The sequence below is a fragment of the Plectropomus leopardus genome, chromosome 10, assembly GCF_008729295.1.
Source record: "Plectropomus leopardus isolate mb chromosome 10, YSFRI_Pleo_2.0, whole genome shotgun sequence".
In the NCBI taxonomy this organism is placed as follows: Eukaryota; Metazoa; Chordata; class Actinopteri; order Perciformes; family Serranidae; genus Plectropomus; species Plectropomus leopardus.
The window spans coordinates 16,540,185-16,557,083 of NC_056472.1; the positions used below are offsets into that span (position 1 = coordinate 16,540,185).

Sequence of the window (16,899 nt, forward strand, 5' to 3'; positions counted from 1 at the left end):
ACCAGCAACATAAAAATGTCTGTTCTTTTGTTATTTTTCTTCCACTCATGTGAGTGTGAATAACAACCTTTGCTTACAATGGCCGACACTGAGACTGTGCTGTCCTTCATACCTACTCCCCACACTTCCTCCTTCAAGGGTTTGTTAGCTGACTTCCCATTGTTTATGGGCCACTTGAACTCACCATCCAGGCCCGGCCTGTTTCCTGCACTCAGTGAATGGACAACAAAAGAATAGATAATTATGGGGTTCACAGCAGCATTTTAAAAATATCTGGTGATCACTTTGAAGCAGTGTTTAATCAACAAATTTTGAGGGTCATTGGATAGTGAGTTTCCATGTTGCTACGACAACAGTGTGGAAATCTGATCATTCATGTAAAATCAGTTGAAGGGAGCTGGTGCGTTGTTTCAACAGGTGAGAGATAAACACAGGGTGAAAAAATAGCTGTTAGCTGCAACCCTGGAAGAGAAGTGAAGTTGATCTGAGCTTACGGGTGCTTTCTCTATTGTGTGCCACCTAACAGACGACAAAGCAGGTTCTAACCCATCAACCGCCAATGTTCGTGAAATGCTTCCCTGCCAGAGGCAATGGGGTCAAACAATCCTATTTCCTTTCTATATATAGCCGTCTTCTCAGATGACTCTGGTATAGATGGCCCCATTAACCACATGTCACATGAGCACTGTGCAGGTGAGGATCTTTTCTTTCTCACAACCTGTATGTGTTTGAACTCCATCAAGTCAGGAATGACCTGAAAAAAACATACATGTTGATAACCCGAGGCTCCCCTTAACCACCCTGGTTTCCAATTTCTCTCCTGGGAAAGGAAACCGTCTCTTGATTGTACAATAGACTGGAGTCCTTTTTACTGTTGCCTTAAGCTTTTCAAGGTAATAGACGGTCCACACGTGAAGGTCAAAGAGCTGACATTTGCCTGGTTTAAATACCAGCTGTTGGGAAGAATCCTTTATCTTACATGTTATTGCCCAAATACACTAATGGGGTCTTGCTGTGTGTTCCTTCAATTGTTGGGCATTTTGGGCCTGTTGAGGACTTTTGATGACTAGATTGTTGGTCTCTTGACATAAGCAGCTGTTACCATGAGTACACTACTGTGCTTTTTTTCTGGGGCTTGTGCTTGCTCATGGGGTGTCTTGCACAGAACTTACGTGAATATTGAGAGTCTGTTTTGTTCATTCAGCCTGTGTGTATCCACAAAGACCAATGAGCCACTGTGGGACTCTCACTGCTCTGTTTTGATATTGAGAGGCCCCCTCTAAGGGGCCATACTTTGAGGCTGGTATCCAAACACAGCTTAAAAGGACTGGGATGGACCTGACTTTGAGGGCTTGAGGAATCTTGATGCCTGTCTTCTTGCTGCATACCATGCAGTCCATGACTCCTCTTTGAGGAGACTTTCTTACAAAGGTCACAGTTATGTCTCACCAGCTTTAGCCTATAGCTGCACTTGATGCTGATTGTGGTCTACTTCTAATAAAAACAGCCTAAGGCTTCGGCAACATCAACACATCCTCACGCCTGTTTCAAATAATGTATTTATAAATGCAGAAGACTAAATGGAGATACTTGGACCAAAATTTCTCTGCAGGGCAAATATGTATCATGTCACAGTGCTACATTGAAGATTTCTTGGGGCATAAGTATAAGTAACTGATATCCACTGTAATGTAAGTTGTCATTTCATGGTAAAGCCACAGCTACTGTTAGTAAAATGCTAGTAAAATGTCAGCAGCTTTGTATAAATTATGTTGCATCATTCATCAACACCAGCATGCTAGCTTCCTTGACAGGTGTTAGCTGCAGCAGGGGTTCTTTTCCTGTAAGCCTATTTTATTTCCCTCTACCAAAGAGGCCATGTAGTCAGTTTGGTTTGGATGTGTGTCTCATTGATAAAAACTACTGGCCCAATTTTCATACAACTTGGTGGAAGGATGTATCATGGACCAAGATAGAAGCAATTCAATTACTGAGCAGATACAAATTACGGAGCAGATACACAATTTTATTTTCAGTTTGAAGTATACGACATTAGTAGTCTGGGCCGGAATTGCACACAGCTCTTGCCACGGATGTCCCAATCAAACATGGAAGTGTTTAAGCTGAAATGGGGGCGGTTAGCCATGCAGTGCTAACAACGGCAACAGTGCTAACAGCTCAACAGTGTGCTTATTTCTCATACCATCCCATATGAGCACAGCTCTCCCATAGACACCCAGCCTGGGTAGTGTGAAGCGGTGGTTATTAGCTAATGAGTGAGGATATAAATAACAGTGGTTTGCTGCTATGTTAATAAAAGTCATATACTGCACCTTCAACACTGCGAGATAAGGCATGTGGCCTTGGTGGAGGTCTGTGCTATCAGAGTACCCTTCTAAGTTATTTGTATTTATTTTTTATTTAGTGACGGCTGCCCTAACGTACGAAATAATAACGGACAAAACTGCATAGCAGAAATTGGGAAGTTCAGGGAGCCCTGGAATTTAGGAATATGTTTACAAACATACACAGTGCTGGTCTTACTTTGCCTATTTGAAAAGCAAAACCTGTAAAAGTTATACCTGTAAACATTGCATATGTTTTAGGTTTAATTTGTGCAAAGAGACAGTGACATATTACTTACTGTACTGTCTCTAACTCTTGATTCACTTCTGAAGAAATTGTTGTTGTTGCACCTCTACCAGACATAGTTGGAGTCGGTACGAAAATAACAAAATCTTGATCTCTGACCATCTGTCTCTATTGCAACCTAGTGTCATAGTTGTCTGTTCAATTGGCAAGAATGTGTCAGTGTCTGTTGGCTAAAAAAATCACACTGTTATAGTATGTAGCACTACTTCTGTGTTTTGGCTCCAAAGAATCAAAAGACTCTTGTTTTTGTTTCTTTATTTTATTTATTTATTTTTACAATATATGTTATGATCACCTTTGGCTTGAATTTGGCTAATGTTCAGGGCCTGATTCCCCCTACCTTGTAATAAAAGTGGTTAATGGGGGCACACTTCAGGATAAAAAGTGAGGATGATGGCTGAAGAGGTAATGTCTCATGGGTACTGACTGTGTGTGTCTGGTGGCTGTGATGGAGGAGGGAGGGTGGAAGGAATTTGTCATGTTGGCTTTTGGAGTTTCAAGAGGGCGTTTCTCATTTCCTTTGGGTTAACCTGGGTGATGTTTATTGTTACTGTGGAGATGAGCACCCAGCTCCCACACAGCAGTCAGTACTTCCATTGACTCTGCCAATGAAGTACACTATGCTACTCTATACCGAACTACTCTGTTCTGCATACACACAGATAGGCACAGTCCTCAGAGCTGTCTCTGACATGTTCTTTGTTCTGACATCTGTGCATTATTTAGCATTAAACTCAATCCAGCTTCAGAAGCGCTGCTCTGTACTTGACCCTGCCATCTGACCTTTCTGTTATTACATCTATATTTTAATCAAAATATAATTAAAACATACCAGACTGATATAACTAGAATTTTGATTTTTTTTAGGCTTGTTCAGAGTTTCCCAGTATTTTGTATATCCTGCCACTACTGCATCCTCATAACTGTCAGAGAGTGATACTAAATTTTGTAGGGCTGCACCAGACTCAGAATTATGTCAGTCGAATCCGATTTGGCAGTTTGATACGAATATTCAAGGTTTTTTTGTTTTCCATATGAAGTTTTAAAGTTTGAATGGGGCTTATCAGGATGTTTCATGTGACAGCGGCATTTATGTAATAGTAAACAAGCTAAAGGCGTTAATGTCAGATCGCAAATGTGCAACATTTTTTGCTGATACTAGATATCAAACAGAAGTATGGCTGGGGCGCGCGTCGACGTAATCGATTACCAGAATATGTTGATTCACGTAACGTGCGTCGACGAATTGCACAGTTTCACAGAGCGCACCCAGAGCCCTTCAAAAGAGGGGGTTTAAGTGTTTATTCTAGTGCACTAAGCGCACCTTTTCACAGAGTGTGCATCATGAGAGTGTGAGCAGCGTAGAGCGTGTTGTTTTTTGTTTCGGTGCTCGTGTATCAAGTTAGAGCGTGCACACTGCTCGCGTGAGCAGCGCTTGTCAGGCGCGTCTGAGCTGCGTGTCAGCTGCAGCACATCTAGAGAAACGGTGCCTCGTCGTTTTTTTTTACGCGTGACGCTCACGTTTGTTGACTCTATACCACTTTATACCATAGTTAAAAGTCTTTGTCGCAGAGATGAGGAAATACAAACATGTTTGTTTTACCTCAACTTCCTTGCTTCCCTTTCAAAACAAAAGCCCTCTGACTGTGTGTCTGGACAGAATGCCATCAGTTGCTGAGTTGCAGTTGCATTTCATTTTAAAACATTTACAGGATGGGGTTGTCCGCTGTGCAGGAGCTTGTATAACTTCATAAATAAGTGGAATATGGTGCTTATGAATATGAAAAGGCAGCCATATGCCTTAAGGCCCAGTTAAGGCTGGACTATTTTGATGCAGAAAGAATGGACTAGTTATAATTATTTCTGCTGGAGAAAAGTTACAGTGTTATTCAAATTGCCCTAATTTTACTGTACGATGTTTTGTTTCTAGATTTGAGTTTTGTTACTATAACAAAGAGTAACTGTTTTGTTACTCCTCCTGAAAGTGACTTGAATTTTACATTGTTTTATTTATTTCGCTGATTGATTGCTAAATGTAGATTGCACTACATTCCTTTTACTTGCGGGGAACAAGCTCTTGCATTAATTAATTACATTAATTTTATTTTGGAGAGACTTTATATCACACTGTAAAACACCAGTTAGGACTGGGCTATTTTTTGTTGGGGAATAATGCCCTGTAGTGTATGACAAGTTTTAAAATGTTATTCTTGGTAAATTTGTTGTTATATTAATTGAGTAATAAAAAAATAATCAATCAATAAAAAAAAAAAAGATGGATTAATTGATTAATCGAAAAAATAATCGATAGATTAATAGATGAAAAATAATCGTTAGGTGCAGCCCTAAACAGAAGCCAGAGACTGCAGCGTATTAACGGTCTGTGAACTGTCATCCCGCCACTTCTGACCGGAAGAGCACTCCCTCTTCCTCCATGCTGAGTGTCTCCTCCGTGCTGCAACTGCTTGAATCTAATAGTGTGAAAGTCAAGAGCGCTCACTCTGCCGCAAAATCTGGAGACCATAACATCTCTACAAGTACATTGCACAGCACACTGACTAACACAAAAAACAAAAAATGAAACGACTGCTTGACTTGAGGCTCTCTCAGTTGACTGATGGGTCTCCAACCGATGATTCGAATCTCCAACTTTAAAAGTGCAGCCCTAAAATTTCGTAGTTGTATTTTAGCTGACCGCACACGTTTGTTCATGTTGGCTCATTTGTGCATAATTTTGCTGTGACAATGGCATTAAGGGAAACCTTTGCTGATTTTCAGCTAGCTCCATGTCATTGCATCCTGTGCAGATGAACAGCTTTTGACTTCCCTCCGAGCCCCCTGTGCCTTATGTGTCCAGAGCCTTTTGCCGATTTGCAAGTGGACTTTGAGCAGACACTGAAGTGTCATCTTCTTTATGGAAACCTGACATGTCTATTAGGTGTTACTTGGGAGGGATTATATTTGAGAGACAAGAAGGCAAGGTCATAGTTACACTGACAGCACCAGACCTGCTTGGTATTTTTTTCATCCAATAAAACCAGTTAATAAATTTGTCTTCAGAAAAAGTATGATGGATTGGATCTGCCAGACCTAGAATAACATTATGAAGCCTTTTAGAGTGGATGCTATGGGTGGAATATTGAATCAATGTTTGGCCTTTTTAAATGACGTCAGACTGATTAAATGACGTATTTATATTAAGAGATAAGAGCCTCAGAATTGAAAACAACCAAATGGATCAGCTCCAAAAAGTATGGGCATAAAAATGGAGTAGGGTCAGAGAGTTTGATGGGCTTGTTTTGCATGCGTTTTCGCTGGATACTTGAATGAAACACCAATAGAGTAATCATGTGCTGCCTTGAAACTGCCTTCAAAATATTGATCTAGAGTTTGGCTTGCTGAAACATCATGAAAAGTTAATTTTTTGAGCAATCAAAGCTGAGCTGAGGTGCAGAGGCTCATCAGGGATTTGCTCCCTACACCTCCACCTCACATAATTCAGTGGATACTCTGCCTCACAATGTTTCATCTGACACCATCAAGGTTGAAAAGGGCAGATCAATAGCCTCTCTCCCAGCAGCAGTAAAAGGACCTAGATATTTAAAGGCGGTCTTCTGGGGTTGAGAAGTCAGTGCAAGGACTGTGTGTTTTGTTTGCAGAAGGCATAGCCATATTTGGTTGAAACCATTCCTTTCCCTTCATCGGACAGATTGCACCGCTGCTATTAATACAGTAGGGTAGCAAACTATAATGTGTATAGAGGGTTAGAAACCAAAGATCCCACACAATTAACTGTTTCAACTGCTGCTGTGTTTAGTTAAGTATATTTTTACAATTGTACAAGTATGTTGGACTATAAATAAATCCAGAGTAAACAAGTGCATCCAGGGATATCCAGGCTGGACCTTGAGTTCATGTTATACCGTTTAACTCTAAGGATTCAAAATGCACACCAGCTTGGGAACAAGCATAGAAAACAGTTGCAGACACCCAAGTTCAGTCACATAGCATCAATTACATGTGGAATTCAGGGCATTCGACAAAGTGTTTTCCTGCATAACGAGATAGCAGAAGTTGTCCTTTTCTGTTTAAATATTAGAGCATTCTTTCCATGCACCCCTCCACTGATGACCTGCTGGATTGGGAGTGCTGTGGGAAAACTCGCAGGCGGGTGCCAGCTAAGCAGTATGAAATGCGGATATACTCTGTTTTTCCATTGCTATGTTTCTTTTTCGAGGACATGTTTTGTATTGTTTGGTTAGTTCTGGGTAAAAAAACAACTTGCATGTGTAGGCATTTAAATGGGTTTCTTATTTGCAGGTGAATAGAGGAAATGGCCTCTGTTCTGTCCTATGAATAAAAATAGACCTGCTTGTATTGCTGAATCATTTCCATGGTATAAGATGAGTGACAATAGAGGCTTTTCTTTTGTCTTGTTGTGGCTGTGAGTCACTTTTTTTGTTTTCTTTTCTCCAAGGGGCCCTTCAGAGAGTCTTCCAGGAATTTTGCCATGTTCAAGGCAGTGCTGAAGAAGAACAGAGATGGAGGCAAGGGGACCAAGAAGGATTCAGGTATGTGGAAGATCAGTAACAGCAAGCTACATTTCATGGAACAAATATCCCGTACCCTAAAGGATTAGACACATATTTTTTTTCACAGAGGCAGATGTACACTTCTGATCATCTTACTTTCAGTATTTATAACTTTGGAAAGTTTTTATTGCGTCTTTTGTGGACATCTTTCTTCAGAATGTGAAGGCTGAAGTAAGTTAGATAAAGCTAAAGTAAACTGGAAAGAAAGGTGAGATGAAAGCATTAAAGCCATGCTAAAACTTAAGTGCGTACTTGGCAAACATACTGTCATCTAAACCATCATTTGCAGCAATAGCCGGAAAATATATGGACAGTAATTTAGCCTTAGCACTTCTGACTGTGACACTTTCTTTGAAGAGCTCTGTGTGGTCTTTAAGTGATTGACTCATATTTAAATACTCACATACAGTAAGATTCGGTAAAGTTGCTTGCACACAAGGAACAAAGTAAAATATTATAGGTTACATCAGTTGTTTACAGCAGCAGGCCCAGAATGCAACACTTTTTAGGACACTTTACACTAAAAAAAGATTCTGTTGGAGTGAGTTGCTAAGTGTGGGAGATATAAGCCATAGAGATGTCTGCCCTCTCGTCCATATAATGGAACTAGATGGCACTCAGCTTTTAATGCTCAAAGTGCCAAAAATATATATGAAAAAAACAAGAACAACTTGAGAGCAATGTCCCTTGGTTACTTGGTTACTCAAGATCATCCACAGACCTTGTTTTGAGCAGTTTCATGTAGGAACTATTCTCTCTCTAATGAACTACACCAACCAACTATATCACTGTGCAGAAGGAAGCATGCATCTACTCCTGGACAAGAGCTTCATCACAGCACAAGATGTAAACATTAATGGAGTTCTCCTTGGCTGAGCTGAAACTTTAGCTAGCTCACTGGTGCTAAGTGGGCTAGCAGTAGATGCACTCTTCATTCTGTGTGGTGATGCACTTGGCAGGTGTGGTTTGGTAGAAAGAAAATAGTTCCTTTGCACACAAGGTCTTTGGATTATCTTGAGTAAGTGGGTCATGATTTCTGGAAAGAGACATTGCAGTTGAGTTTTTTTAAATGTGTTCTTCAGTGCTTTGAGCATAAAAAGCTCAGTGGCATCTAGTTCCATTATATTCAGGAAAAGGAAGACATAACTCCAATACTCGGAAAGTCACTGCAAAACGATTGATTATTAGCACTACAGGTAAGAAGGAAAATATATATTTTGGATTTTGTGGTGAACTGTCCCTTTAAAGTAAGGCTCTTGCTGCAATGCCAAGGACCAGTACAGTCTGTGTAGGGGTGATGTGGAGCATATTACAACTGTAGAGGCTCAGGGCGCAGCCCAGCACCAGCACACTGAATATTTCAATCCTCCAAAATGCATAAAACCATTGTAGGTTACAACTGTAAGCACAGAACAGAATATCTTCCATCTTTTTTTAATCAAATTTTGACTGTAGAGACAACCCCCCCATTGTGTCATAACAGATGTTTTCATGTCCTTTGGAAGTCTGTAGTATTTTCCAACAGGACCAGACATGAGTCAGACTCAATAATACATTGTTGACTAGTCTCTTGTTCATAGAGCGGCCCCTTCCACTGATCTGTCTTTACATAGCCTATGACCATGTGTGCTTACACTGCATCTACCAGCCAAGACTTGATTTACCACCTCAGGACTGTTTTTTACAGGGAGACTGTATACAGTAGATACATGTGTCATAGTTCGTCTCTTTCTGCCTTTGTCTGATTTGGTTGTTTCACTCAACAGGCAATGCTAAAATTAAAGGGGAAATATCACGTTCCGTCACCTTCACTGCTCTCCAGCAGAGCACAAAGGGAGAACTGAGTATTGAGTGCTTTCATGCACCGTTTTCATATCAGGTTGTTGCAACCTGTCTTGCATGTGTGAGTCACTCTGATAACATAGCTTCCAAGACACACACACCCACACATGTACACTTAAACACAGGAGATTCTGTGTATGTGAAAGCTGGGAGCAGCAGAGTTTTATGGCGGGATACAGCTCCTTTATCCCAGCCTCACTCTCCCAGTTGGACCCCATCCATCAAGCTAAAGCAGCTCTGTCTCCCTTTCTCATGCTGGGACAATAAAATCTGGTCACTCCTCTCTGTTGTTTAGGGCTCTTGAGACAGATGAGAGGTCACAGAGACACAACAGCTAACAGTGGTGGCTTTGCCCAGCTGTTGTTACCGCATGGAGCACAAATCTCTGTTGCATATCTTTTTATTTTCAGGTTGAAAGATTTTTTTCATTTTGAAGGTCAGACTCAATGAAATGTGCATAATTTCCTGTGAGATTGGCGGCAAATCACCTGGAATAGCCTGTAATAAATAAGACTTATTCCTTACATAAGTATTGATGATGTTCCTTGAGAGATCCTGATTAAAATTTTGATGAGTTATAATCCGTATTGAGTTCCATATTAACTGTACAACTACATCTTTCTTTGCCAGGAATCAAGATCAGATAGTAAGTTGTATTGAAAGGGTTAAATTGGATATCTTGCCATCCTGTGTTTACTTGTCTGTTGTCCTTGAAGAGGAGAATTGTTTGTTAATTTAGGTCCTTCCTGGGATCTGAAATGAGATTTGTAACACAGAAGCCCTGATGGGGAAGGCCGTGTTAATCAAATTGGGTACACTGCAGTGTAGTGTAGTTAATGGTTTCCGAGACAAGATAGAACCATATTGCACATAAAATATTCACTGCACCTTCTGCGAGGCTTGAATAAAGATTTCATTTTGATCCCAAATGGATTGTGAAAGAATGTTGTTTTAAAATTAAATGTGTGGTACTTTAGAGTTTTGTTATGTACTTGATTATATGCACTTCTGTTTTTCTTCTGTTTTTAAAATGGATTATGGTGAAAGATTTCTGTGATTTTATTGATACAAAAGCAGAAGTGACATGTTTGAGGTTATTGCCAGCTTTGGGGCAATGTCTTTCTGCTTTATACCTGATATTTGGTATATATGTATATCCATATAGATTTTTTGGCAAACTTGTTGACAAATTTTCTAATTCTTTTAATTAGTTAATCCCCGTTGCTTTTCACAGTCCTGCTTGCCCTCTTATAGGTCAGCCTGTACAGATTTTTCTTCCTTTAAAAGGACCAGAAATAACAAGTCCCTTTAAAATCTGCTCTGTAACATATAAAGAAAATCATTGAGAAGAAAGACCTTGATAATGGTATAATTGCAAGATAGCTCAGCATATGTTGGTCATGACATGGTGGCTATGGACTGGAGGCAACTTTAAAGCAGTAAAGGAAACTTGGCCCCTATGCCAGATACCACTACAGTCATTAGCTCTCCTTTGGGATCTCCCCATTGCCAAGACCACAAAAACACACAGTTTGCTAATTTAGTCTCTCCATCATGTGCTCCTCCTAGATACTTTCTCCTCCTCCTCCTTTTCGCTCGCCTCTCTTAGACTCAGTCTGTAAAGAATCTGTTTGGAATTGGCCTTTTTAATCCCTTTAAAGTGCCCTCTTTTTTTAATGGTCTGCCACTCCGGAAGTGGGATGCTAGTTTGCTGTGGCCTGCAGCCTTTGATGTTGACATTTTCTGAGAGAGGTTACATTGCAAGTAGGCCTCACTGGAGCTAATAGATTTGGGACCCGAAGGCACAAAAAGAAGATTATATTGTAAAGAACCAAACTGTGTTTTAATTGGTGCCCTCATTGAGGATACAGGCCTCTCAGATTTTACTGTGAGTTTCACCTATGACTTTCTATTAATTCACAGCAGTGTCTGGTTTGTAGTTCATTACAAAGCAAATTACTTTTCCTGAGTTGGTGGAGTTGTTTTAGGACAGTGTTAATGACATCGAATATGTTTATATGCACAAAAAAGTTTTTGCCCTTTCTTAAAAGACAATATTCCTCACATGTCTAATGAAAATGAATATTTCACTAATATTTCACTTTACATGCAGCTCTGCATACTCTAATTAACGTACACTAAAATGTCGTTTATCACATCAGTAAATAGAACAGCTGGACGTGCTCTTCATGTTGCTTCTTTGCATCAAAAAATTGATTTTTTTCAGTTTCCTCCTGGCAGTCGACTTGTCAGACTCTCTTTCCTCACGACACCTTCTTGAAAAGGTCGCTGCTTCAGGATTTGCGCATATCCAAAAACTTGTTGATATTCAAGTCTTTTTTAAATTTTAAAAGCAGTTGTGTTTCTCCTCCTTCCAGAAATGTGTGATTTTCTTTTGCATGTATCTCTACCCCACATATTTGCAAATGGTTGATGAGTTGGTACAATGTATCCATGACAACTTACAGCGCTAACTGTAAACAGACAAGAGGTCATGTGTCGCAAACTGTGGTGAAAACCCCAGTTGAGATTAATATTCCGATTTGGCTGTACACATGTCCAAATAATGCTCCTAAAACCCAAATTATACTGGCATATCCCAGATGTCTGAATTGGAAAATGCTTAATTATGAAAATGGCCTGATAAGATAAGATAAGGTAAGATAAGGTAAGATAAGATAAGGTAAGATAAGGTAAGATAAGGTAAGATAACCCTTTATTAGTCCCACAGTGGGGAAATTCACAATGTGTCTGCAGCTATGAGGAGCTATGAGGAGCTATGATACTGAGTAAAAGGCATATGCTGCTTATGGCCATAAAAAATATTGTCATATTCAAAATAATAGGGGAATACTGGTGTGCATTTCAGAGTAGCTACTGTCATGGGTCAAGTGTGTGAGAGTGCATTTCATCCTGTTTTCCATTTAGTGCAAATATTCTTCAACAACAGTGTTCTGAAATAACAGTAGTAGTTATAGGCAGAAGACCACCAGTGCATAGCTGTGTTGCTGTAACAGCTTCAAATCATCAAACTAAGGTAGCAAATGTCACTTTTTAGACCACCTCGATCTTACTTTCTTAATTTTTTTATGAGAGGTCAAACATGATTGGTTCCTGACTGTCCGCACTGCATATAATAAGTCACATGTCATGTCACTTGATTCCTTTTACTGACCTGTAACGGTTAATAGGAGTGAGTATGGGCACAATTTGATTACTCAAATGTTGGTGCATCCATAATTTTTTTACCATTTTTTGTTTTGAAGTTTTATTAGTGCAAATGAAGTAAAGCTAATTTTGAAGCTATGTGAAATGATCCCTTTGGTCGACTTGAAACACTTGAGGACAAGTCTGCATTTTTCCGCTAAAATTTAATTCTCTCTTCGTTGAAAGTGGTCTGCCGTCTGTCTCTTTTTACCTCAAAGAGGCCCCACTGCCTTGAATAAAATATACTGCTTCTTGCTGTCGGTTCTGTCCCGGGAGTATTTTCAGTCAGTATCTGTTCATGATGTGACCCACAGAAACAGCATCTTTGACTCAGCTTTAATTGCTGTGGGTGACTGTGTGCGACTGTGTGTGTTGGGTAATGCCTCTGAAGGCCCTCCAACTTGGGGTTACCACTTGATGAGCTCGGCCGCTTGGGACAGCTGCCAGACAGTTGTCTGTCTGTTGTGGGTGACGCAGTGTTAATCACACTAGCATTGCTGCGCACTCTTTCAGGCTGATAACAGTTTCAGCTGTTTACTTCTCCAACCCCCAACTCACACACAAACAGATATGCAACCACCGCCACCAGTTGGCAGGGTTCTTCGTAGTTCGTTTGTCTGTATGGAGTCAGAAGTCACTCATGCACCTGGCTGGACAGGATTCAGCAGTCCTGCTGTTGACCTGCCAGCACAGAAAATGGGGGTCAACCCTACTGCTGTGCTTTAATTTCCCAGCAGTGTATCTACTGGGACAATAATTGTCCTGTATGGCATGCTGACAGCAATGACATCAGACAGATTTTTCACATTTGTTAAGAGTCTGAGAATAGTAGGTTTAACCACTAAGCTGCAAGGGAGAAGCAATGGATTGGCCCGCAGCTGTCATTAACACAGATGCCTATCATCTCTCTAATAACAATTGTATTTGAATCAGAGTCCCCCTTAAAATGCTATGTAACTGTGTTCTTTTCATATGCATTGGGGCTTACAGCCGAAGAGTAATCGTGGTCACTTTAAGCTTTGTTAATACTCGCACAGAGGTGTTTATGCTCAGTGTGTTGTTTGTTGCAGTTTGCTACGAAAAGCCAGGGGGCATACAAAAAAATATTCTGTGGATAGGCAACAAGTCAACGAGTGTTAGCGGAAAAAAATGGTGGCTTGGCAACAGTTGTAAACACCAATGTACCGCCAAACGTTGCATTTACGTACTGTAACTATAACTGTCACATACGTCCAAATTGAAAATATTTTATACAGCTTTACCCCCCTACCCCCAAAGTTCCCCCACTCTTTCCATGGGACAGTTTTCCAGCTTTTACGATGAGCTCTCATGTTCTTTCACAGCCTGTTGCAAAAAGCAGGGTTCCCATGGTGGTGGAAAACCTGGAAATGTTTTGGAAAAGTCATGGAATAATGATATGTTATTGTTACAGTAATCTTCCATGGATAATCATCCATGCGATGTAGCATGATGGCAAATTGATTTTCTGTAGCTGTCAACATAACCTAGCTTTATTATGTCAGTGTGTTACGTTTTGTTTACCATCATGTACATTTCCTCATTCTCCCACTGTTTACTGCATCTCCCGCCTTGTAGGCTATGCCAGCTAGCTGCAAGTATTTTTGAATAGAGTTTGAATCTGATATGTTTAAAAAAACAACAGGCAAGTTTGGCAAGATGGAAAAGTTTTGAATTTTTTTCCATGAAAGTGTGTGGAAACCCAGGAAAAGCCCTTTCTGTCCCCAGTGGGGTGGGCTATTTCATCCTAAGAATTTAAGGCTTTTTGACTGTCTCATTGGTCTCCTAATTAATAAGGAGTGCTGCACAGACGAACGTCCTAGACTAGTCTTCCCCAGGTCTTCCATCAAAGATGTCTATGTTCAACTGAAAACTAAAGAGCCTATTAACAAAAAAAGGTGCACATCCAAGCACTAAGACAATATTTGGAATATTTGTGCCAGATGCAAAGACATTATGACAAAAATTGACATTGTGCCCAGGACACTAGGGAGAGCATTAACCTAGCTTAACTCATCAAGGTATCCCACAGCAGGATTTGTGTTTTTCCCTCAGACAAAAAATGTCAGAGAACTGAGCATAAGAACATATTGTGTTAGTGGTTTGCTGCCTTGCAGAATATTCAATTCTATAATATCATTTATAAGGAGGGAATTTATGATGAGGGGAACCTCATTTATATTTCAGGAAGATTAAGCGAAAGATTAAGGGGATGTTCATGATGTAGAGGACCCATACATAAGCTAATGGTGTGTGTTTATGTATGTGTGTGTAAGGAGAGAGACCATTAAATTCTGCACTCTGTTGCCTCAGCTGTGATGGTGGCTGGTACATGCTGTCTCTGCAGTTTCTGTGAGTCTCTTTGGTGTTTTGACATGAAACAGTGATTTGTTGCAAAGGGTCAGACAACAGCAAATTAGTTACAAAACAGGATTTTGTTTTGTTTTTATGATTTTGTATGGTTCTTGAAATTTGACACACCACAGTGATGATAGTGTTAGTAGGTTAAACCTTAACACTGAATTTCCTTCAGGGTGTGAACTCAATACCCGTGCAATAAATGCTTCCTGCGCAAAGCTTATAATGCTCAATTTTGTCGAGCCTGTCAATGAGTTGTTAATAAATCTAATATTTCTGAAGCAGTAGTTTCGGCTGTTGTGTTATTGTTTATTGCAGTTTATTTGGGTCATTGCAGATTTTTGTAATCTCTCTTCTGTTTTCTTTATTTCCTCTCTGTGGTGATACAGTTAAATATTGCAGCTGACATTGCAGAGATTCCTTCTTTGTTGTCTATATTCTCTTTCAGCCTCCCTCTGGGGTTTAACATGTGGAATTTTTACTGTTATGGGACGACTTCCCTCAATAAACAATAACCACAGGTGGTTTGTCAGTTATTTGTCCAGGCAAAAAAGCGTTTGATGGATAGTTGTTTTTCCAAACAATGACTGTATTATATTGGACACTGTGCAAATATGAAATTGTAATCACAAAGTTTTGTCTCGATAAAAACTAGCCGTTGACAGTAAGTGCAGCTAAAACATGTTTTTCCCCCCCACAAACCTTTGTTGCCCAAGAATAATCTAGCTGTTTTATGTGGGCTATCAGAAATGGAAATGTTTCATCATTCTTCATACGTGAGTCAGAATTAACCACAGGCTGTTCTTTGAGGACAGCACAATAGTTAAATACTAAAACGCTCAACAAGGTTGTTTTTTCCCCTGCAATTTTTTCTCACCCTGAGGTCTCTTAGATGGGTGCCAGCCACTTTGGCTTCAGAAAAAAGTAATCATCTAACAGACAAAGGATGTGCTTCATGTTACTAATATGGGTGACAAAGGCTTCTTTTAAAGAGCTTTGTTTCTCGTGTGAGGTGTTATTTGCTGGTTAGGTGCAGTCTTCCAACATCAGTGATGGAAAGCACTTAACCAGGTGCAGGCTCAATGTGCACTCTATCACCTGCATATATATATATGTGTGTGTGTGTGTGTGTACATGGTGGCCGACCATCCCCTCAGACATAAACAGACACAACTCTGTGTAGAGTCTGCCCACAGGTACTGGTGTCAAACTGCCTCTGTAGGTTCTTCTCTGTGAACAGCTGGGTGGCAGCCTCCTCTCCAGCCATATCTACCGCAGCCATTTTAAGACACGCTCCCTCCTTGTCCTGTGGCTTTTAAAGGAACTTAAGGAAAACTCCCTCACTGTGTTCTTCCGATGTGGGTGGAAGTTTAAACATTTCCTTTTATAAGGAAAGCTGCTCTTACACCAAGAGTGTGCTCCAGGTGATTTTGGAATGCATGATGTAGTTCCTGAATTAAACTTTTGTATTTCCCAAAGTAGAGGAAGCATTTTTTCAGCGAAAGGCAGTGTTTATGTTAACAAGAAAGAGACTGAAATTTGTTAACTAAAAAAAAAAGACTGTTCTTTTCATTAATTTGGTGTCACAAAATTAAAAGTTGTGAGTGCTGAACCAAGACAGATAAACAAGATGCACAGTCAACCACAGGATGTCTAGACCACAGATTACACACAGTATAAGACCTATGTGTGCAGGACAGGCAGACGGGCTGAGTTATGCCACATATATATATATATATATATATATACACATACACACTGATAGAGAGCGACAGAGACAGCGAGAGAGGCAAACAACCTCAAGACACATTATTAACATCCTTTGATTAACCATAATAACTAGTGCTTAGACCAGAACCACTGACTCCTTTATCATCAGCTCATGGTTTTCCTTTTGGAAAAACGCTAAGTACTGAAAAAACTCATGCAGCTATGGAGCCCATGTTTGCCACTAAGTCTAAGTGTTGTGTAACAAATTGACCTTTAAATCACTTTAAAAAGCACCTTTAGGGTTATATCTAGGTTACCATCCTATGCCCTTTTTTCCTTTAATTAAAAGAAAACTGTTCTGACAATTGTGAAACGGCTTCTTGGCCCATGTTTGCTATTTTTGCTCCTGGTCATGTTTGTCTAGATTTCCATGTCCAGACAGTTATGGTATGATTTAAGATGGTGGAGAAAAGAATGCACCTGATCTACAAAGGAGACCATTGAGTGCACAGACCTACAC

At 40.1% G+C, this 16,899-nt stretch overlaps 1 protein-coding gene across 1 annotated transcript in view; it reads left to right on the forward strand.

The window, feature by feature from the left end:
* The window catches only part of tanc1b (tetratricopeptide repeat, ankyrin repeat and coiled-coil containing 1b), a 127,137-nt gene that overhangs the window by 7,640 nt on the left and 102,598 nt on the right, over positions 1–16,899 (forward strand). Inside the window, exon 2 of the mRNA XM_042494126.1 lies at positions 7,130–7,223. Coding sequence (XP_042350060.1) covers positions 7,163–7,223 — 61 coding nt within the window. The 5' untranslated portion in view covers positions 7,130–7,162. The remainder of the gene's footprint in view (positions 1–7,129; positions 7,224–16,899) is intronic.